The sequence below is a fragment of the Larimichthys crocea genome, chromosome XVIII (assembly GCF_000972845.2).
Source record: "Larimichthys crocea isolate SSNF chromosome XVIII, L_crocea_2.0, whole genome shotgun sequence".
Taxonomy (NCBI): domain Eukaryota; kingdom Metazoa; phylum Chordata; class Actinopteri; family Sciaenidae; genus Larimichthys; species Larimichthys crocea.
In genome coordinates this window covers 2032906-2054135 of record NC_040028.1, presented here as the reverse complement: position 1 = coordinate 2054135, position 21230 = coordinate 2032906, and the positions used below count along the sequence as shown (strand labels likewise).

General features: G+C 42.5%; 2 protein-coding genes across 4 annotated transcripts; one reads left to right on the top strand and one right to left on the bottom strand.

The window, feature by feature from the left end:
- Positions 1–796: 796 nt before the first annotated feature.
- hars (histidyl-tRNA synthetase) lies at positions 797–8428 on the bottom strand. 2 transcript variants are annotated; one of them, XM_010751564.3, is made up of 14 exons: positions 8183–8425; positions 6565–6961; positions 6353–6442; positions 5412–5531; positions 5194–5289; positions 4081–4206; positions 3867–3974; positions 3677–3775; positions 3299–3392; positions 2771–2898; positions 2389–2661; positions 2182–2298; positions 1785–1931; positions 797–1334 (listed from the first exon to the last, which is right to left on the bottom strand). In XM_010751564.3, the coding sequence occupies exons 2-14, from the start codon at positions 6667–6669 to the stop codon at positions 1275–1277; spliced, it is 1563 nt and encodes a 520-aa protein (XP_010749866.2). In that variant the 5' UTR covers positions 6670–6961; positions 8183–8425; the 3' UTR covers positions 797–1274. The 2 variants fall into 2 exon arrangements, with proteins under 2 accessions (XP_010749866.2, XP_010749864.2); XM_010751562.3 differs by lacking the exon at positions 6565–6961 and having other exon boundaries at positions 8183–8428.
- A 3834-nt stretch (positions 8429–12262) lies between these two features.
- Positions 12263–21148, top strand: ugl (ureidoglycolate lyase). 2 transcript variants are annotated; one of them, XM_010751565.3, is made up of 15 exons: positions 12263–12367; positions 14189–14317; positions 14395–14613; positions 14700–14790; positions 14939–15015; positions 16976–17086; positions 17189–17248; positions 17459–17615; positions 17721–17919; positions 18619–18697; positions 18816–18908; positions 19114–19186; positions 19254–19321; positions 19605–19729; positions 19875–21148. In XM_010751565.3, the coding sequence occupies exons 1-15, from the start codon at positions 12362–12364 to the stop codon at positions 20038–20040; spliced, it is 1653 nt and encodes a 550-aa protein (XP_010749867.1). In that variant the 5' UTR covers positions 12263–12361; the 3' UTR covers positions 20041–21148. The 2 variants fall into 2 exon arrangements, with proteins under 2 accessions (XP_010749867.1, XP_027146775.1); XM_027290974.1 differs by lacking the exon at positions 12263–12367 and adding an exon at positions 13526–13573.
- Positions 21149–21230: the final 82 nt, after the last annotated feature.

The following is a 21230-nucleotide window of genomic DNA, read 5'->3' as shown; positions in this document are numbered from 1 at the left end:
TTTGCACTCGGCGTCAGTGGCAAGGAAAACCTTTCTTTAAGAGGCAGAAACCTCGAGCAGAGCCTGGCTCATTGGTGGACGTCAGGCAGGACCACAGCAGACCCGACCAACCGTCGATCTTGTGAGACATTAAGTAACATGCAATAATGGATCATGAGTGTGTACAGATGGAGAGGGAGACAAGAGCTCAGTGCATCATGGGAAGTCCTCCGGCAGTCTAGTCCTATAGCAGCATAGCTAAGAGATGACCTGAGCCAGCCCTGACTATAAACTCACAAAGGAAGGTCTTAAGCTTAACACTCTTAAGTGTTTGCCTCCCGAATGCAAAATATTCGATTACACTCATTGTTGAATAGTTAATTAAGATTAGATACATAAGACATGTTTATAAAAGTGTTTTTATACTTTATTAAAACAGATTGTGACCCTGTACTGTGCTTTTACATGCAGGCTCTTCTAATGCACTTATTTGACATTGTTCTGGTCATTTTTCTCAAGGATCTGGATACTTCTTGTGTAAGACACTGGATGTGGGTAATACACTGTGACTATCACGCCAGTTTAATTGTTAAACCTGTGTTGTGCATGATAACAGGCTGTGTAGACAATAGAAAATCTGCTGTACATTACAACAAAAAGATAAATCTGTCATGATGTTCACGACCACAATCTTCAATCTCAGTCACTGTAAATTACCCATAATACAATGGGCTCTCAAAACAGAGGTGACAACCCACCTGCAGCATGCCATCCATCAAAAATCAAACACACAGCTTCATGTCGGAGTCAACACAGCGACTGTTTTGTAGCATTGAGCATAATGATGAACAGGTTTATTTCAGACACTCGACAGTACAGGCATGTTTGATACAGGCAGAAATGATCCTTTAAGAGCTGAAGTGGAACAAACCATGTGATGGTTCAGGTACAAAGTAAAAGCTTCTCATCGCTGATCCTGAACACATGAAACAACGTTCACACTGAAAGCAAGCACATATCTTTCTGACAATCCAAAAATACAAGTTACATTTCATGTAAACTGGATGGTGTTCTCTAGTGATCCCTTTAAAGAAGCACACCACGTCACACACACTTCCAGTTGGCCTCATTGTTTTTGGCTACCTGCTTAATTACAGTGTGCAACATAATACCAGTCTATGTGGCTGCTATGAGAATGAGTTTTCGGGGCGAGACAAGAAATTCTGTAGAAGAGTGTGCAGAGTGTCTTTGTGAAGATCAGATGATGTGACGGGCTGAACAGAACCAGGGAATGGCTAAGCTGCAGAGGTCCTCCTCCAGACTTCGTCTATAAGAGCTGCTCTGGAAATGTCAACCTGTGAAGAGAACACAAGCAGATAGCATAGGGTTATCTGACATCATCTGTACAGAGATGAAGATCACGGCTGGCTGGCTGGCTGATAAAATCCTCTATTGTAATAATGACAGCAGAGTTTATATTCAGAAACTACATTAACCATAAAACATGGTTGAAACATGTCATTATAACACATTTTCATTATTAAGATGATGCAGAACTGCAGAGTTATGAAAAATAGGTGACTGATGGTGAGCAGGTGGCATGACACAGCAAAAAAGGTTCTGGTTTTTGGCCCAATGTCAACTGGGATAAGCTCCAGCCCCCCATGACCCTGATAAGAACAAGTGGTTATAAATAAATGAATGGCTACCAATGGCAACCTGATGACAAGTCAACCTTTTAAAAGTTAGTCTTAGTGTTACTGAGTGTGTGTTTGTGTTTGTGTGTGTGTGTGCATCAATGGTACCTCCTCTCTGGTGGCCACGACTCGGAGTTTCACCACTCCATCCTTCAGCTCCTGTTCTCCCAGTATGGCCACCAGGGGGATCCCAGACTCCTCACAGTGCTGCAGCTGACTCAGCAGTTTGGGGTTTTTCTTGTACATCACCTCTGCCTGGACACACACACACAAACACCATTTTCAGAATTCTGATCAACAAGGATGTAAAGATACCAAACACACAGTAAAAAAAACAAAACAAAACAAAAAACACTAAATTGAACGACATTTGGGCAGGATACAAGGTCAGCATCTCTCTCTCTCTCTCTCTCTCTCACACACACACACACACACACACACACACACACACACACACACACACACACACACACACACACACACACACACACACACACACACTAACCTTAATGCCAGCATTCCAGAGCTCAGTGACGAGTTTGAGTTTTTCCTCCAGCAGGTTCTTCTGAGCAGACGCGACCATGATCTGAACCTCTGTGGTCCGGATCTTCTCTGTTGAGGCCTGAACAACACATCCCTGTTACAGTCTGGCCATGAACACACACTTATTATGAACACACGAACAGAACTAAATATGAAGATGACTGATCACCTCGGCCTTCTGTTCCATGATGGAGAAGACCCGCTCGATGCCGATGCTGACACCCACACATGGCACTTTCCTTCCTTTGGGGTCAAACATGCCCACCAGGCCGTCATATCGCCCCCCACCAGCCACGCTGCCCACACTGACGCTCTCCTCTGCCGCCGCCCCATTTTGGGCTTCAGTGGTTACGGGAGCAACGCCCGCCTGAGTCAGCACCGCCTCGTAAATGATTCCTGTGTAATAGTCCAGACCTCGGGCCAGACTGAGGTCAAACACCACCTGGAGATGACGGGGCAAGAAAAGTGAAGACGACAAGGAGGGGTAGATGTGAGGAAGGTGTGATGAAACAAGAGGTTATTCATCATGACTGACTGTGACTGTGTCTCACCTTGTCCGTGACCTGGAAGAGCTGAAGGTAAGTGAAGAGCAGCTTTATGTCAGACAGGCCAGCACAGGCCAGCTTACTCTGAGACATCTTCTGGTCCTGAAGGAGGCGCTCAGCCAGGTCCATTCCACCTGCAGCATCAACACACAGCACACACAGCTTTCATCTGGAGTCATGTTAATGCCCACATGACTTGTATAAGTCCAATATTCACTCTCCTTTATGCTGCTAAATGTTACACTATCATGTCAGATGATAGTTCTGTGTTCATCACCACGTTACATTCTAATTATTATTTTGAATAATTAAAGGATCAATATGTAACTTTACAGTGACCCCAGTGGTTATAAATTGGCACTGCAGTCCAAAATTTAAAATACTGCCAAGTTGTGTAGTGCGAGTAGCAGCAGTCTGCTGACAGGACAACCTGTTCTCGATGTTGGAGTGGGTGCAGAATGAACAGATGAATGCTTTACTATCACAGACACCTCGCATCTTGTGTGAGTCTGGGAGAAAGTCTCAAAGTCTCACCCTGCATACTGACGTATTCCCCAATCTGGTCGGCCGCCTCTTCTGACAGGCCCTTCTCATTCACCATTTCCTTCTTCACTTCCTCCCAGGGCATCTGTGATTGGACAAGAGGAAATTAACAAGGAGACGGGTCAAAGGCAGGTCTTGACGAATGATAGAGAGAAGGTGAACAGATGAGTGTGGAGGTGAACATCAGAGTCTGAAGGTTCAAAGTTTGGCTTTTAAAACAACAATCTTGAAGAACCAGCCAATTGTCTTGGAGCAGAGAAGTAGCCACCTAAAGCTTGTGTGTGGTGTTCTGTGGGACACATATGGACTTTTGAATGGAACATGATAAGCTGTGAGTAGTCAGGACAGCACAGCACTAAGCCTCCATACCTTGTCCAGTTTGTCCACTGTTGAACAGATGGTGCGGAACTTGTCATCTGGAACGCCACACACAGCAAACATCCCGTCGAGGATGCGTCTGTCGTTGACCTAGAAATGGAGGACGTGGTTACAGAGGTGACACCCGCTGATCTGCAAGAGTCTGCAAGTTTCATCTGGAACAGAAAGGCTGTGGACAAACCTTGATGCGGAAGTCTCCGAGGTCCAGCTCGCTGAGGATTTCATGGACGATCTTCAGACACTCGGCATCTGGAATCATGGCGTCATACTGCCCTGCTATGTCAAAATCCTGAAACGCACACACACAGACATTCATTTGAGCAGCAAAGGGTGACAACAGATCAAGTCAGCAGCTCCCTGTCAGGAGTGACAACTTGTATCCTAGGAGGACTCACGCATTGGTAGAACTCTCGGTAGCGTCCGCGGGTCATGGCTGGGTTATCACGGCGGTAGACCTTGGCGATGTGGTAACGCTTGATGTTGGTTATCTTGTTCATGGCCAGGTAGCGGGCAAAGGGCACCTGAAAGAGGGCGGGTTAAGGACAACACAGTGCTCTCTGCTTTGATGGAGGGTCAGATGGTTGATGAAGGTTAACAAAGCTGTGCTCAAATTGGTGACTGTTTTCACTAAAACTAAAATTTGAAAAACTAAATAAAAAGTAATCATCAATAAATAAAAACTGAACAATGATTTGACAGACAGATGACTAATTAATGTTTATTAATTAAAAAAGTATTTTAAATGATCCACGTTCATCTGTGCAGATACACTGTTGCTCCTGATTAGAAAACAGCTTCTTCCACCACACAAAATAGATCCTGTTATCAGAGGCTGGTTAATAAGAAGAATCCTCCATTTAGCAGCATTACGTCTCCATCAATGTGGTTATCTGAAGACTAAATTCATCAACATTCCTCTGAGAATGAGACAAGAAGCAGCAACATCTGGCACAGACTCTGAAAACATGCCGGCAGCACATATTTAATGTCAGGATAAGGATAAACACTAACATCACTGTCAGTCCACTATCCGTTATGATGTCATCAGAGGAACTGAATGGGTTTCAGGGTTAACTGTCAGACAGTGAAATGAGTGCAGAGCACAGGTGGCTGTGGATGTTAATGTGAGCGAGTTTAGAGTGACAACTGGATTTACTGAGTAAAGTCGGCCTGCTGTAGAGCAAGAAGTGAAGGGTGAATGACTCCTGTAACCGTACACAACAATCAGGAGAGTGAAATGTTGTGCTGAAAATGAGCCTAAATCACATGACTATACTATACTTATACTACTATAATCATACTCATAATCAGGTCAACGTGAACACTGGACACAAAGAATGTCTGCTGCACCACAGCTCAACATTTAGGGTTAAACATTCAGCATCCTCCATCAGAAAACCCTCAAACAACTGAAAACACAAGTCTCTGTGCCACGTCCTGGTGACCCTTCAGCTAATACACAGTACGTACAGTAAGATGTGAACTTGAGGGCAGCACAGCGAGGATACAGTGAGGTCGTATCGGAGGGCCAGCAGCTCTCCTCCCTGGTCTTTGAGGTCGTAGATGAGCTTGGAATCTTCTCCGTACTTCCCCGTCAGCGTTTCCTACAACACGCACAGAGAGATGACACAGCTTCATGTCTGAATGTGAAAGGATCTCTGCACATGCTCACATGCAGGGAGCGGCCTCCGTGTTAAACCGCGTTAAGGTTCCCGTGAAGTTCTACCTTCAGTTCAAAAACAGGTGTGTCGATGGTCTCCGCTCCATGACGTTTGAAGCAGCCGACGATGGTGTTGAAGACTTTCTCTCTGATGGCCATCTGCTTGGGGTTGTAGTCCCTCGTCCCCTGACAGAGACACACATTTGTTGTGTTTCAGTCGGACTGTGAAATGTATTTGAAATGTTCCAAACCAACATATGGATCAGTTATGCATCCATCAGCAGGGTTGTCGAGAATAATGTCAAAAGTGTGTTTATTGTTCTTTGGTGTCAGATACTGTTTGTGTCATTTTTTTACGTTAAGCTGGCTGAGGTTGACACGTTTCAGTTAAGCGGCAACCTCAGCAGAAATAAACATGTTTACAGCCTGGTACAAAAAACAGTTTTGGTCTCTGTAGCTAATTTCCCCGTTCATGACAACTGTACTGAGAGTGAATTTATATACAACTCACCTGTTCAAATGACATTAAGGCTTAAAGTTATGAAGGATTAAGGGCGTGGACGCTTTGATTGACAGACGATTCTTTTAATGATCAACATGTCGTGCTAGCAATAATACGGCAACATGATGTCAATATATGAATGAATGATGGTCCATGTTTTCATGATGCCTCTGCCATCATTTATACATGATGCCGTGTAAAATAAAGGCCTTTTAATGAACAAACCCTACAGTGTGACCACCAACATTGCTACCTGAGGCCGTTTGCTGTACCTCATATGTCTCTCTCTATGTCGTTGTCGTCGCCCCCCTCTGTCTTAAGCTGTTACTATCTGATAAGAGGCTAAAAAGCCATAACATATAATTTAGCTAGATTGCAACTTATGCAATTATACCTGCATTATTTTGTTTTTCTTACCAGATAGAGACTGTACTCCAAGGCCAGGTGGGAATTCTGGTCCAAATGTGTGCAAGTGTGTTTGAACACAGCAGCACTGTGGTCTTACCTTTGGCGTCTTGAGGACAAACTGATTTTTGCCATCGTTTCCTCCTAACTGAGCCTTCAGCTGCAGCAGTTTGGATACCTCTTCATCGATCTGCGACACACAGAAGAGGAGTGAAGACTTTGTGAACAGAAGTGTGATAACATAAGTGTGCTAGTCAGCACCGGCAACATAGACATCACAGATTACAGACGAGGACGGCACCAGAGGCCTACCTGATCCACAGTGATCCCAGGGAAAACATGCAGAGACCGGACGCATGTTGCAGTCCAACGGCCCACCAGACCAGAGCAAGCACGAATGCAAAACATGCCCAGCATGTTTATTCCACAGCACAGGGAAACAAATGTTAAAAAAAAAAGTCCACACAAAAGTTCAGGAGTGCATCATGGGTACAGCCATGTCCAGTAGTATTGTCCAGAGCGAGCCACAGCAGCCAATCACAAGAGTCGGTATAAAGGAGAGTCACGAAGTGAGTGGAGTGATGTCATCCAGAAGGATTGGATTCCCGACAGTGAGGTAGATGATGGTGATGATGAAGAGCGGGGGCAGGCCGAGGTCATCCGGGGTAAGGCGGGAAGAACAGGAGAAAAGTGGTAAGCAACCCTAGCACTAGGGGAGGGCGGGGCATGACCACCATCATCATCATCATCATCACAGCGTGGAAGATAGAACATGAAATGTACCAAGTCAATCAAAGCAGCGAGCCCAATGCAGCCCACACACACACACAGTCCTGCTTGGTAACTTAGGTAAGACTGGCAGTCACAAATCCATAGTTACAGGATTCAGCAGACATCATTGTGTGAAAGTGAAAGTACACTGTGACATAACAGCAAATCATTCAGACAGAAATAAATAAAGAAATAAGGGAGGACACAGAAAAAGCATAATATCTGTGGAAGTTTACTGAGTCACCAGCTGCTGAAACATCCTCTGTGTTGCATGGCAACACCTCATCCTCAGTATGATAGAGCGCTTCATGTCTGTGTACTGTGTGTTGTTTGTATGGCATGAAACGTGTGTCTGTGTTAACAGGGCAGGTTATTGCATCAGCTACGCATTTTGAACAGATAACGCTAAAGCTAACGTCTGAACGCGCCGTTACGCAGCTTTCTAAAGACGTCCTGTTATTTAATAAAATATATTATATCTGTCTTAAGTTGGTTGGCTTCTTTTCTATCTATTCCATGCCGCTGTGTTAGCTCCAGCTAGTGTGGCTAAGGGCGGTGAGCATGGCCGGTTAGCCGCTCCGTCTAACGCTGGGTTAGCTCAAAGCTAGCAGTTAGCCGCTTGAGCTAAGATAAATAAGAGTGATGTAAACACAATGAGAGCTATCTGTCTGTGCTGTCATCATGAAGCGGGTTATGTGACGGCAGGACAGACGGCAAGGAGGCCTGAGTTCACGGAGCTGTTGCCGGGGTTTTAGGACATACTCCAAACTTCGCTCAAATTATGACCAATTTAAAGTTGACTCTCATAAAAAATTATATATAAGAAGGTAAATACAAGTGACATTTAGTAAATTGTTGGTGTCTACTTGTTTATTCGGCAAAGAAATAACAGAAGAATAAGTTCTTCTTTTGGAAACAACAGCAGACAAACTTTCTAATGGACGTGTTTAACTAATCCGACTCATTAAATCAGAGCAGCAAGGCAGTTCTGACGGTCGCAGTCATTTATATAAAGTTAACTGGTGTTTGGTCTGTGGGTTTGCAGTAAGCTGTGCAGTATGATGAAGCTGTGTGTGTGTGTGTGTGTGTGTGTGTGTGTGTGTGTGTGTCCACCATGTGAACGTTAGCATGTAGCTCGGTGTCAGCTCTGCGCACTGACCTGCTCTCTGCTCGCCTTCTCTGCCTTCAGCTTGCGGACCACCTCCCCCTGCACTTTAATGGCTTCTTGGATCTGTGCTTTGTCTTCCATGGCTTTTTTTTTCATTCATGGACCTCCACCTCAGCTAACCCTCCACCTGCGACCCGGCTGTCAAGACTATGACGTAAAGCGGATACGGAAACAAGCGGCACTTCCTGTTAACATTTTCAAAATAAAACACCTGGTGAAACTGCACAATGTGATCCAAAACAACAACTCTGCTACAAACACTGCGGTCACGCCAGCCGTCTCTCGTTTTCGCGTGGTCACGTCAGCCCCTCCAATATTTTCAAGTGCGCCCTTATTGCCGACTTTATGGCAAATACTATTGAGAAAACTGGGAAAGTCAGCGCTAGCTTACTGCAGCGTGTGGACACTTCCGGTTTTCAAAATAAGACGTGGGTGTTAAAAGTATAAAACGTGTATTTATAAAATATGAAGAATGGTTTGATTAAAAGTGTGTCTCATGAAACAAGTATGATCCTGCACTGCTCCAATGCTCATATGTACATTATGAAACATATAAAAAAAAAAAAAGTCAAGTGTCAAGTGTCAAGTGTCAAGTGTCCAAATTCTATAAAAAGAGGTGTGTCTCATACAGAAGGTGTATATCGACTGTTCTACACTGATTTTGAGTCAATGGGTCACATGACCTGGAAGCTATTGAGCCTTAAAGCTCATATTTACATTATTAAAAATATTAAAAATTCATAAAAAATATGACAAGTGTTAAAATTATGTAAAAAGAGGTGTGTCTCATACAGCAGGTGTAGATCTACTGTTCTACATTGATTCTGAACCAATAGGTCACATGACTTTGAAGCTATTGAGCTTCAAAGCTCATATTTACATTATTAAAATATTAAAAATTCATAAAAAATATGACAAGTGTTACAGTTCTATAAAAAGAGGTGTGTCTCATACAGTAGGTGTAAATCTACTGTTCTACATTGATTTTGAGTCAATAGGTCACATGACCTGGAAGCTATTTAGCTTCAAACTCATATTTACATTATGAAATATATAAAAAAAATCATAAAAAATATGACAAGTGTTAAAATGATGTAAAAAGAGGTGTGTGTTCTGCATAGGCCTGAACCCCCTCAGTCAGATCATTACGAAGAGCAGGTATGGGTACCGATTCCGTAGTGGGGCAACAATCAGCCACCTGCTCTACATTGATGACATCAAGCTGTATGCCAGGAATGAGCGAGAAATAGACTCACTGATCCACACCACCAGGATCTACAGCGATGACATAGGGATGTCATTCGGATTGGACAAGTGTGGCCGGATGGTCTCAAAGAGAGGCAAGATGATCCAGACTGAGGGGATTGACCTACCAGAGGGCAACATAGGTGATATCCAAGACAGCTACAAGTACCTTGGCATCCCACAGGCTAATGGAAACCATGAAGAGCCCGCAAGGAAGTCAACCACAGCCAAATACCTCCAGAGAGTAAGGCAGGTCCTGAAAAGCCAGGATCTACCAGAGTAGACCAGACCCAAGATGCAGACTGTGTAAAGAAGCCCCCGAGACAGTCCAGCACATAGTAGCAGGGTGTAAGATGCTAGCTGGATCAGCGTACATGGAGAGGCACAACCAAGTGGCTGGGATAGTATATAGGAACATCTGCAACCAGTATGGAATAGAAGTACCTAAATCCTGAAGGTGGCTGAGAACAACAGGGCCAAGGTGCTGTGGGACTTCAGCTTCCAGACTGACAGGTCCTGGCTAACCAAGCAGACATAGTGGTGGTGGACAAAGAGCAGAAGAGGGTAGTGGTGATAGATGTGGTGATCCCAGCTAACGCCAACATCAGGAAGAAGGAACGAAGAAACTTGAGAAGTATCAAGGGTTGAAAGAGCAGCTGGAACGGATGTGGAAGGTCAAGGGTTGTGTGGTTCCCGTGGTAGTGGGGGCACTTGGGGCAGAACCCCCAAACTGGGAGAGTGGCTCCAGCAAATCCCGGGAACAACATCTAAAGCCTCAATCCAGAAGAGTGCAGTCCTAGGAACATCGAAGATACTGTGCAGAACCCTCAAACTCCCAGGCCTCTGGTAGAGGACCCGAGCTTGAGGATGACACGGATACCACCCCACCAGGGTGAGAAGGAGATTTTATATATATATGTATGAAAGCTAACAGATTTGCAGACAAACAACAGACTATTAATTTATTTAGAGGAAATAATTATCCCTATGTACAGGAAATAATTATTACTGGGATATGGTAAGTGATAAAGTGATTTGATTTTAAGAACAGCACATTACACACATTGGAAAAGTATAATGACATGACGTGTAAGACATAATCTTCTTCATAGGAATCTGAATAGAAATGATTATAGCACACCTTTTCTTTTTGTCTACAACCACAAATAACTCTCTGTGGCATACTTCAATGGCATTGCTGAGAAGATTATACTGATATTGTTTTTGTTGACTTACTTTACAGATACAGTGTGACACCTGCGAAAGGTGGTTTCATGAAGAGTGCCTAGATCTGGAGGAAGAGTCGCTGCTAAAAGCAAGGGCAGGCGAGTGGAATTGCGCCCTTTGCACCTAAAATAAATTATATGTACCTTCTTGTTTGAGTTGTTGATTGCTTGTTATTATTTTTGTTATTATTATTCTTGTTATTATTATTGTTCTTGTTGTTGTTTTGTATTGTTCATTTCTAATAATTAATAATGTCATTATTACCTTGATAGCATTGTATTTGCTCAGAATTAATGTAGAACAGTCTATTTACACCTTCTGTATGAGACACACCTCTTTTTATAGAATTGTAACACTTGTCATATTTTTTATGAATTTTTAATATATTTCATAATGTAAATATGAGCTTTGAAGCTCAATAGCTTCCAGGTCATGTGACCTATTGATTCAAAATCAATGTAGAACAGTAGATTTACACCTGCTGTATGAGACACACCTCTTTTTATAGAACCGTAACACTTGTCATATTTTTTATGAATTTTTTATATATTTCATAATCTAAATATGAGCTTTAAAGCTCAATAGCTTTGAGGTCATGTGACCTATTGACTCAAAATCAATGTAGAACAGTCTATGTACACTTTCTGTATAAGACACACCTCTTTTTTATCTCATTTTAACACGTAATATTTATTATGAATTTTTAATATATTTCATAATATAAACATGAGCTTCAAGGCTCAATAGCTTCTTAGGTCAGGTGACCTATTAACTCAAAATCAGTGTAGAACAGTCGATCTACATATGAGCATTGAAGCAGTGCAGGATCATACTTGTTTCATGAGACACACTTTTTTAAAAATCAAACCATTCTTCATATTTTATAAATACACGTTTAATAAATTTAACACCCACGTCTTATTTTGAAAACCGGAAGTGTCCACACGCTGCAGTAAGCTCGCGCTGACTTTCCCAGTCCCAGTATTTGCCATAAAGTTGGCAATAAGGGCGCACTTGAAAATATTGGAGGGGCTGACGTGACCACGCGAAAACGAGAGACGGCTGGCGTGACCGCAGTCTACAAACTGTACTTCGGCAGAGCCTATAATGTTTGAGCTTTTGATGACACTGTCAGAGAGGAATTGATTTAACTATTATACTTTTTTATTATACGTTTACTGTTGAGGTTGTAGTTTGCAGCAGTGTTAAACTGGACTGCATTATATTGAGAGGTGTTTGAATTCAGAATCAGAAATACTTTAATAATCCCAGGGTGAAATTATTTTTAGTAGTTTTAGTATTTTGTTACAATACTCCAGGTTATGTGTTAAACAAGTAATCATCAATTAAGAACAAAATATATATATATATATAGATATATATAGATATATATATATATATATATATATATAGACATTAAATAATGTGCACAAAGGCAAAAGTAATTGTCCATGTTTGTGTCATAATACAGAAGGGGGTGTATCTGACTCACTGAGGGAGGCATTATAGAGTTTAATGACCGCAGGCAGGAATAATTTCCTGTGTCGCTTTGGCCATCCAGTTAAAGTATTCTGTTATTTTTCAGAATGTGCGCGGTACACAGGACTTTAAACTCTGAACATCTTCCTGTTCAAACAGTGACCAAGTGAGTCCATAACCAAAGTCCACTTCTACTGAGTGAACAGAGCTGCTGTCAACATGTCTGTGAGTATCACCATGTTACTTTACTTTGCAGCTGAATAGACTTTATAGAATGTAAAGAATGCAACATTATCAGAGAAAGGAACAGGTGCAATGTGTGGAGGTGTAAACAACATGTTGCATGATTGTATGTTTCACACGCTTCTTTGCTTGGACAAGGCTGAGGGAAGTGATCAATATAAAATGATCAGAGGTAGCTGCTTGAACCAATGACACTCAGGACCAACCCCTCTCATTCACACACACTTTAATAGCAGCAACTTGTGCTGAAATTATCAGTTTAATAGCATTGTAACCATCGGGCGCTCCTAAAACATGTGTTTTTTATATTGTATTTTATATGTTTCACATTGTAATGTTCATTACCCACTCAAAGCAGCAACCTCCCCGCATTAAATATCAAAAATAACAAGTCAGTCTCCATAAGTCCCCATGTTAGAAATAAACCTGGTCTGGAGTAGACACTTGATTGTGGGGTGTCACAGGAAGCTAAAGCATTCATTCAGCTCCACCCAGGCTCCACGTCTTTGCCTATTTTTGGATCAGTGGGGAGGAGGTGGAGGCAGGACTGCCAAGATGCCGATGACCAGAGCCAACACACTGAGCTTCACAGCAGCTCTTCAAACCTGTGGAGACAGAGACTATGTCTATTTTTATTTATACAGTCTATGATATCATCCAAGCAGACACACACACACCAGTGGCAGTGAGCTACCATGCAGGGTGCTAGCCTGAACATCAGGACCAATTTGAGGTTCACTAACTTGCAGAGATGTATAAAGTACTGGAGTAAAGGAGTGGAGTAGAAGTACATATGCTATATCAAAAAACTGACTTGAGTAGAAGTTCTTTAAACACCATACTTAAGTGAAAGTACTAAAGTATTCAAAATGTTTTGTACTTAAGTATTGCAAGTAGAAGTATGTAAAAAATGGCTACTCAAGTACTGAAAGTAAAAGTACAAGTACAAGTACAAGTACTGTTGTTTATATTATTTCAAATATTTATTAAGGCACAACTTCTAATGTTACAGTGTTACAATGTTCATTGTAGAGTTCTATGATTTCCCATGGTCTGTGAATGCGTCTGAATGAATGCTAGAGCGAGGGGTCGGGGGAGCAGGTGAGAGAGCGCGCACCTGTTTTTTTGGTGTGGTTACGGCCGACAGTCACCGAGTCCTGGAACCAAACCGTTCAGCAATAAATGCAGGTTTGTTCAATATCGCCTTGTCATTCATCACGCGTCCGGCTGGACGCTACAATAGCAACGAGTAACGATTCAGCACATGAAAAATGTATCGGAGTAAAAGTAATAAATTCATCAAAAATATGTAGTGCAGTAAAAGTAGAAGTTGGGGGAAAAAATAATACTCCAAAAAAGTACAGGTACTGCATTTTAGTACTTAAGTACAGTACTTAAGTGGTTCCACTTCGTTACTATACATCTCTGCTAACTTGCCCAAGGACACTTCCACATGAGGAGGTGGCAATCAAACCGCCACCCCTCCTGAGTTCCCCTCAGCTCTGTAACGCATTTTAACATCTCATTGGTTTCACTTCACACATCTAAACTCTCGAGTTCACACTCGTCAGTTCTGTTTCCAGCAGCAGGCAGATGTTTTCAGTGTAAAAGCTCTAATGAAGCCACCATACGCTACCAGCTGAGCAGCAGACAGGAGATCTGACATAGTCAGACTAACTGGCGAACACAGTGGACCATCAGGAGTTAGTGGAGACCGAAAACAGAACTCAAAGATAGTTCTTCTATAGATATGAAGATTGATCATCATTTAAACTCTAATGTCCAGACCCTCTTCCTCCACAGGGTCCAGTCAGCATGGAGCTGTCTCCCCCTCCCGCCAGTCTTACAGCAGAGTATGAGACACTTTTCACCACTGACTCCCTCCTCTTCCTCCAGGATCTGATCTCCACCTTTGATGAGGAGGTGGATGAGGTAGGACAGCTGAAAAAGTTCATGGATGATTCATGGATGATTAACTCAGCATAAGGCATCTACTCTACTCTGTTAAGGTCCTGCGGTTACGAATATCCAGAAAGGTCCACTTGGACCTTTCAGGTGACCTGCCCAGCTTTCTTGAAAGTACCAAACACATCAGGAGAGACCGGTCCTGGAGGGTGCTCCCCGTACCCCCGAGGCTGCAGAGAAGACATGTGGATATTGGTGATCTGGCTCCGTGTGATACCCAGTGCTTTATTAAAGCTCTTCAGTCACCAGCACAAGGCATCCAGGTAACCCCTCTATCATTTACCTGCACAATAACTACTGTTATATTAGCTAGTCTGTTGTGTCACTGTGGACTGTTTGGTTTGGGCAGGTTGACTTTGATGACGGGAACTGCCCAACATATCACAACCAGATCAAAGGCATTCATAATGTATTGAAGGCGGTTCATAACCAGATACCCAGTAAGTGCTTTATTTTGAACTGATACTCATGTAGGTGCAGCTACATGACTGTACACAGACCAGAATATTAGTCACGTGTGAAAGTTCCAGGTGTGGAACAGAGTAAGATCATGTAGCACACATTCATCTACCATCCCTGTGTTAACAGATGTTCCACACATATCTCAGGCTCCAGTGCTGATGCTTCGTCCTCGTGCCTGGAACATGGTGGAACACAACATGATGGTAATACAGCATTTTCTCTACTTTACTTTATTCACTTTATTTATTTATTTAGTGCAGATTTGGATCCAAATCTGTAGCTGAAGTGGTTGAATGGAAACAAATGGCCTGGGGCCTCATGTACGAATACTTGCGCGGATTTCCTACTAAAACTTGGCGTAGGCCAGAACCCGGAAACTGTTGTACGCACAAAAATATTCAGATGTATCAAAGTGTGCGTTCGCATGGATCCAAGCATGTTTCTTTTGTACATCCCAATCAACGTGGAATTGAGCGCACGTGCAACTCCTCCCTGTCCACGCCCCTATTTACATATGCAAATCTATTTAAATAGGCCCCGGACCTGAGATTCACCTCTTTGTACGATCAGATAACGGGATGAACAAAGGAAAGAAAATGAATTTTACAGAGTGTAAGCTAAAGATTCTAGTGAATGAAGTGGAGATTCTGTTTGGTACCCTGTCAACAGGGATAAATATGACCAAAAAAGACGTGAGTGGGAGCGTGTGTGTGAGGCTGTAAATGCCGTGGGATCCGAGCAGTGTGGATGCCCGCTTTTACTGACAGGAATACTGAACACAGGGAGACAATCAGGGCTTGTTAGAAAGCTCTGTAGCTCTAATTTCACCAGCAGAAAATAAAAAAACCCAAAAACATGATATTTGAATGTGCACACTGTCATGGCACACTGGCACGGCTTCTGGGTAAGTAAAGAGTTTATTCGTTTAATTGTCCCGTATGTACATACGGGACAATTAAACGAATAGAAGCCACCCATCGCGCACCGAGCCAGCCTCCAGCCTGTTCCCAACCATGTTAGTCATAATGAATGAGGCATGCGTTGAACCAGGCCACCTTGCCACGATGTTAGTTAGCTGCATTCGCGCATTACGATGATTTGAACTTTGATGGAATTAAAATGTTTCCTACTTAGATAAACAGCTCCAGCTGGAATTCACCTGTTGCCAGGAACCCCAGCGTAGTCAGCACAACACCGAGCTACTCGCCGGCCCCCGTTGCGCTCTCGGGCCGGCCGCAGCTCTGCGCACAACTCCAGTAACACTGGCCTTGGTAACCCAAATCGGCTTATGAGCCAATTATCATGGTTTGCAAGTAAATCCTTGCGTTCCTTAATTCGCTCACGTTTGCAAGGTCCTCTAACATTGCTAACGCTGCCATTGTTAATGCCATTTTCTTAATCACATTGTGCATGCTTTTATATCCACCTATATAATTGCAAACACGTGGGTGTGTTAATTGTTCATAAGTGTGTCTCTGATGTGCACATCACTCTGATGACTACTTGTTTTCACATTATTAACAGTTTCCCAGCATCACCTCCAAGTGTCACCAAAGGAACAATAGCTGTAGAAACGTGCGTACAACAGCTATGAAGTTGGCGTGGGACACGCACATTTCTACGATTGTTTCACGTTTGATACATATGAACGTGAGCGTGGGAAAGGACGTACGCCACTTTTTTGTGTGTACGCATGCTTTGTACATGAGGCCCCTGCTCTGTAGGATTTGGACATTTAACTTTAGTGACTCCTAGTGGTAAAATCATAAAGGACAAAGTGTAGGAAACTGTGATTGGACGGGACAAAACATTTGACAGAATGTTCCTTTAAATAAATCTGAAATTACAAAAACAAACTGAAAGAAATTTTTGTTGTCTGTTGGAACTTTTCTAAGGATGGTGATATGAGGGAACTGTTGGGATACTCGTGATCTCATCATTTAAAAAAATACAGCACTAGCTTCTGCTTACAATATTCACATTGTTTACTGGCCCAATAATTTGTATATTATTTGAGGAAACTAATGTTCACATAAATGTGAATTGTAATTCAGTTTGTTGCTGTGGTAAGTTCTGATGTGCATTTATCATCATTGTTAATGTCTAAATTATTGTATGAATAATTAAAGATAATGAGAACATCTGTGTTTATCTGTTGGTCAGGTTGGGGGGAAGGAGGCTCCTGGTCCTCTCTTTGACTTTGGACTCCTCATGTTTCACTGTGGAAAGACTCTGTTCGAAAGCAAGAGTGGACCCTTTTTCTACCTCTCAAAAGTAACACACACACACACACACGCACACACACAGGCACCCTTACATAAGCAAACAAATTATTTGAGTCAACATGAAGCTCGACAGTGTCTCCTTGTTTTCCAGGTGGAGAGCATCACAGAAGCCAGACTGTGGAACAAGATATTTGTCTGGACACAACAGAAGGTCTGCACACGTCAGTGTTTGTGCACACACTCGCACATATTGAATCCAAGAGAGAAAAACACAAGAGAAACACAAAAGTCAGTCTTTGAACTGTCAGTAGCGCAGACACTAATTTATCTATTTATTTAGTTAGTATTGTTGATTTCTGGGTTTACCAACAATAGAGGACATGTAGCTGTATCCTATGTGTGTGTGTGTGTGTGTGTGTAGCTGGGCCTGCCTCTGGGCTGCATCAAGGCGACGGTGTTAATTGAAAACGTGTTAGCAGCATTTGAGATGGAGGAGATTCTCTACGAGCTGAGAGAGCATTCAGCAGGACTCAACTGTGGCATCTGGGACTACTCAGCCTCCTTTGTCAATAAGTTTGGTGAGCTGCTCCTGACATCTGTATGAACCACTGAGCCTATCAAATCATCCACTGTAATAGGCTCAGCTGTAATATCAGTTCTGGTCTCATGTGTTCCTCTTCCAGGACACAGACAGGCCTTCCTGCTGCCGGACCGCAGTAAATACGTCAACATGGAGAAGCGTTTTCTGCGCAGCTACATGGACCTGTTGATTCAGACGTGTCACCGGAGGGGAGCTCTGGCCACAGGAGGCATGGCCGCCCTGCTGCTGCCTCATGACCCGCTCAGTGACTCCCACAGAAGAGTGCTGGCTACTGTCACCAGGTACGAACTGTCCACACACCTGCATGTTCATGAGGCTGAACACTAGAAGCACTGCGGGGCAGAAAATCTGTGATGGGTTGACTGAGGCAGTGTTTTCTGTCATGAAATCCCTCATCTCTGTCTCAGCTCTGTTGAAAAGCTTTAACTCAATATTCAGTTGAATTTTTTCCATTTGTAAGTGAATTTTAGATTTGATTCAATTGAATTTAGGTGTTTTTATTTGTCACATAAAATCATAAATGATCATTTGATTTCAATCATAGTCAATGATGAATTGTACTGGACTGCATTGTATTCTAGACGCCTCATGTATGTAAACAGGTAGGATGAAAAATGAAAACACCTCTCAGTGCAATTTATTCTAACACTGCCTTTAACATATCATTTATTTTTACACATTTACAACATTAGCATGGCAGAGCTGCTGTATTGAAATAAAATAGGTTGTACAGGTGTACCTAATAATGTGACCACTGATATGTATATATTAAACAGTTAGCTTCACTTGGAGGTTTTTTAGCCAACATCCTCAAGTGTTCTGTTAGTCAGAATGAATAACAGCACATACTCATACTCTACATACTCTATACATATGGTATAAACATAGTATACAGTATCATCAGTGTACATTTACCCTGGAGGATTCAGTATTCTCTGCTGAGCTGACAGGTGTTATCGTCACTATTTTCTTCCTGTCAGACTGAAGTTGCTGGAGATCGAAGCAGGTGTGGACGGCTTCATGGTTTATGACCTGAATCTGATTGAGCCCATGCAGAAAGTAAGACCTGAATCATGAGCCACACGAAAATTATATTCTATAAACACAGAGCGACTGATGATGATGATGCTGATGATGATGATGTTTTGTGTTTGCGGTGACTCTTGCCCTCTTCCAGCTCTTCAAGCTTCACACTGAAGGTGATAACCAGCTTCAGCAACTTCGAAATGATGTCACTGTGACTCCCGATGACCTGCTGTCCATGCCCTCGGTTAGTCCATCAGATCTGATTGATTAACAATTCCCTCCTTTGGTGTCATGGTGGTAGAGAGCGCTCTCATAGGTGTTTGGTTGTTAGAAACAGAGGATGATGGGATGTGAAGTGCTCATGGTGTAGCGTATTACCAGCTTTGTTAAGTTCATGTCAGAGTCTCTAATAATAAATCTATTTGGATGTGTTTTGTTCTTCCTTGTAGGGAGGAGTCACTCTTTATGGTTTGAAGTATAACATTGCAGTTGGTGTCCTCTTCATTAATGCATGGCTATCAGGTATGCACATTTACATATTCTTTGGGAGACAAGATGAAGGAAAAAACTAAACTGTGCTTTGTTTCAGGTAAAGGACACTTTTTCTACAGAGGCCAGGTGGAAGATTCAGCCACAGCAGAGATCTCCAGATCTCAGGTGAGTTCAAACTAGATCAAACTTCAGAACAACACAAAGGGTTTACTTCAGACGTTCATCTACTTCTTAAATCAGAATCTGCATTGCTAAACTTAAAGAGTCACACCTAATTCTTTCAGTAGCATCCCTGTGTGCCATAGCTGCAAATAGAACCAAGAAAGCACTCTAAGTATGCCTGAGTCACGTTCTTAAGCCTTCTACAAGTACAAAATACATGTAGACTGGATGGTCAATCTGTTATTATGAAATATAAACACTAAGGGGACAAGTGTGTGTGTTTCAGGTGTGGCAGTGGATCCGTCATCAGACTCAGCTGGAGGACGACAGCAGGGTAGTGAACAGACGGCTGGTGACTGACCTCACTGCCGATGTCATGATGGAGCTCTGCACTGTCTGTGGCTCTGTCAGGTGAGCAGATCTCCTGTGTCTGTGGTGGATCACCGGCTGCACTGGAATTCAACCGCTTCTTCTACCACAGCAGATCTGCTCTGTAAATGATACGCCTTACATTAAAAGTCATATCTGTCTGTGTGTCTTCGTCTGTCTTCTTCAGGGCCAGACAGAGGTTGCACACAGCAGCAGACATTTTCCTGGAGGTAGTCCTGAGGAGAGATTTCCCAGAGTTCATCACCACCTACTTGAATCTGGACCACACCTTTCTCAGCTCGCAAAACTCTGGACAGGTGGAGGCTCCAGATGTGCAACGATCCAAACTGTGAAGGCCGAGCTGCCCATCGGTCTCTCTACATCTAACACACTGTGAGGGCATCACATTTGACTTTTAGGAATAGACCGGACTGTGAAGGCTCTGTCAGGTACTTCTCTGATGGAACAAGTATGGATGAGTTATTTTAAGTAAATAATGTTACTGTAGGTCAAAGTCAAAGCTTCAAATAAATTGCAGGTGTAACATTTTCTACCTCTGTTTTCTGTTAGATAAACATATGTGAATAATGTGTGGTTTATTGATTTGAGGTTCTGCTGGAAAAGTGATACTGTGGCCGAGTTTATCAATATCCCAAACCTGAATCACCAATCAGTCACTATTGCAGTTTTATTACAAATAGTATGTTGGCATGGCACGTGTAAGTGTACTTAATAAGAGATGAGTCCTGTTGGTTCACAGAATCACATTTGAGAGATGACCCATCAAATGATCTATCGATCAGCTATCAAACCTGTTCTTCCTTTGTCTTTGTTTTTTGTTAGGTTGCTGTCATTCATGGAGGCAATGAAAAGTTTCATGATGTACTTTTATGAAAATACCAGAGAAATGTTGAGAGATGTTAATTAAAACTATAGTATGAATCTATAAATGTTATATATACTCTCACAAACAGGTCAGGATATTCAGGAAATGCTCCTAAAATGCACTCTAACTTTTCCAGGTGAACTTCATTTGACCTCCTCTAAACCTTTGAATGCACATATACAATTGTTCAATGTTCCAGTACTTATTGCATAACATGCTGTTGTCTAACAAACAAGTGTGTGATCCATGAATGTTCCACTAAATGTTCTGCTTCAGTGACAGTTTGTATTGAAACAGTCCTCTTCATCATCTGTTCATATCCTGACATCATGAGACGACACCTCACAATCCATCAGCAGTACCTGGTCAGTGTGGGGCTTCAAACAGGAAGTTAGCACTGAGCTGAGTGTCACAGAGAGTCATCAGCAGGTTGGAATAAGTCCACTTGTCCACAGCATGAGACGTCTAGTCGAGCTGTGAGCCATGGTCAAGGTCACATGACAAGTCACTGAGACACATTTTTTGTTGTGGTGTACACACCACTGTTGTTCAATAAATAGTTTGAGACAAAGAAATGACCACTGCATGCTTCTAATTAAATGTCCTACATTCATCATATAATATCAGTGTAGCATGAACTTTTTACATTTTCCATCA

Coding starts and splice junctions, on each gene's coding strand:
- hars (XM_010751562.3), bottom strand. CDS start 8,287: ATGAAAAAAAAAGCCATGGAAGACAAAGCACAGATCCAAGAAGCCATT. Junction 4,207..5,193: donor CCCTCCGATACGACCTCACT/GTATCCTCGCTG, acceptor GCCCTCTTTCAG/GTGCCCTTTGCCCGCTACCT. Junction 1,335..1,784: donor TCGTGGCCACCAGAGAGGAG/GTACCATTGATG, acceptor TTCTCTTCACAG/GTTGACATTTCCAGAGCAGC.
- ugl (XM_010751565.3), top strand. Junction 17,249..17,458: donor TTGTCTGGACACAACAGAAG/GTCTGCACACGT, acceptor GTGTGTGTGTAG/CTGGGCCTGCCTCTGGGCTG. Junction 19,187..19,253: donor CATTAATGCATGGCTATCAG/GTATGCACATTT, acceptor GCTTTGTTTCAG/GTAAAGGACACTTTTTCTAC.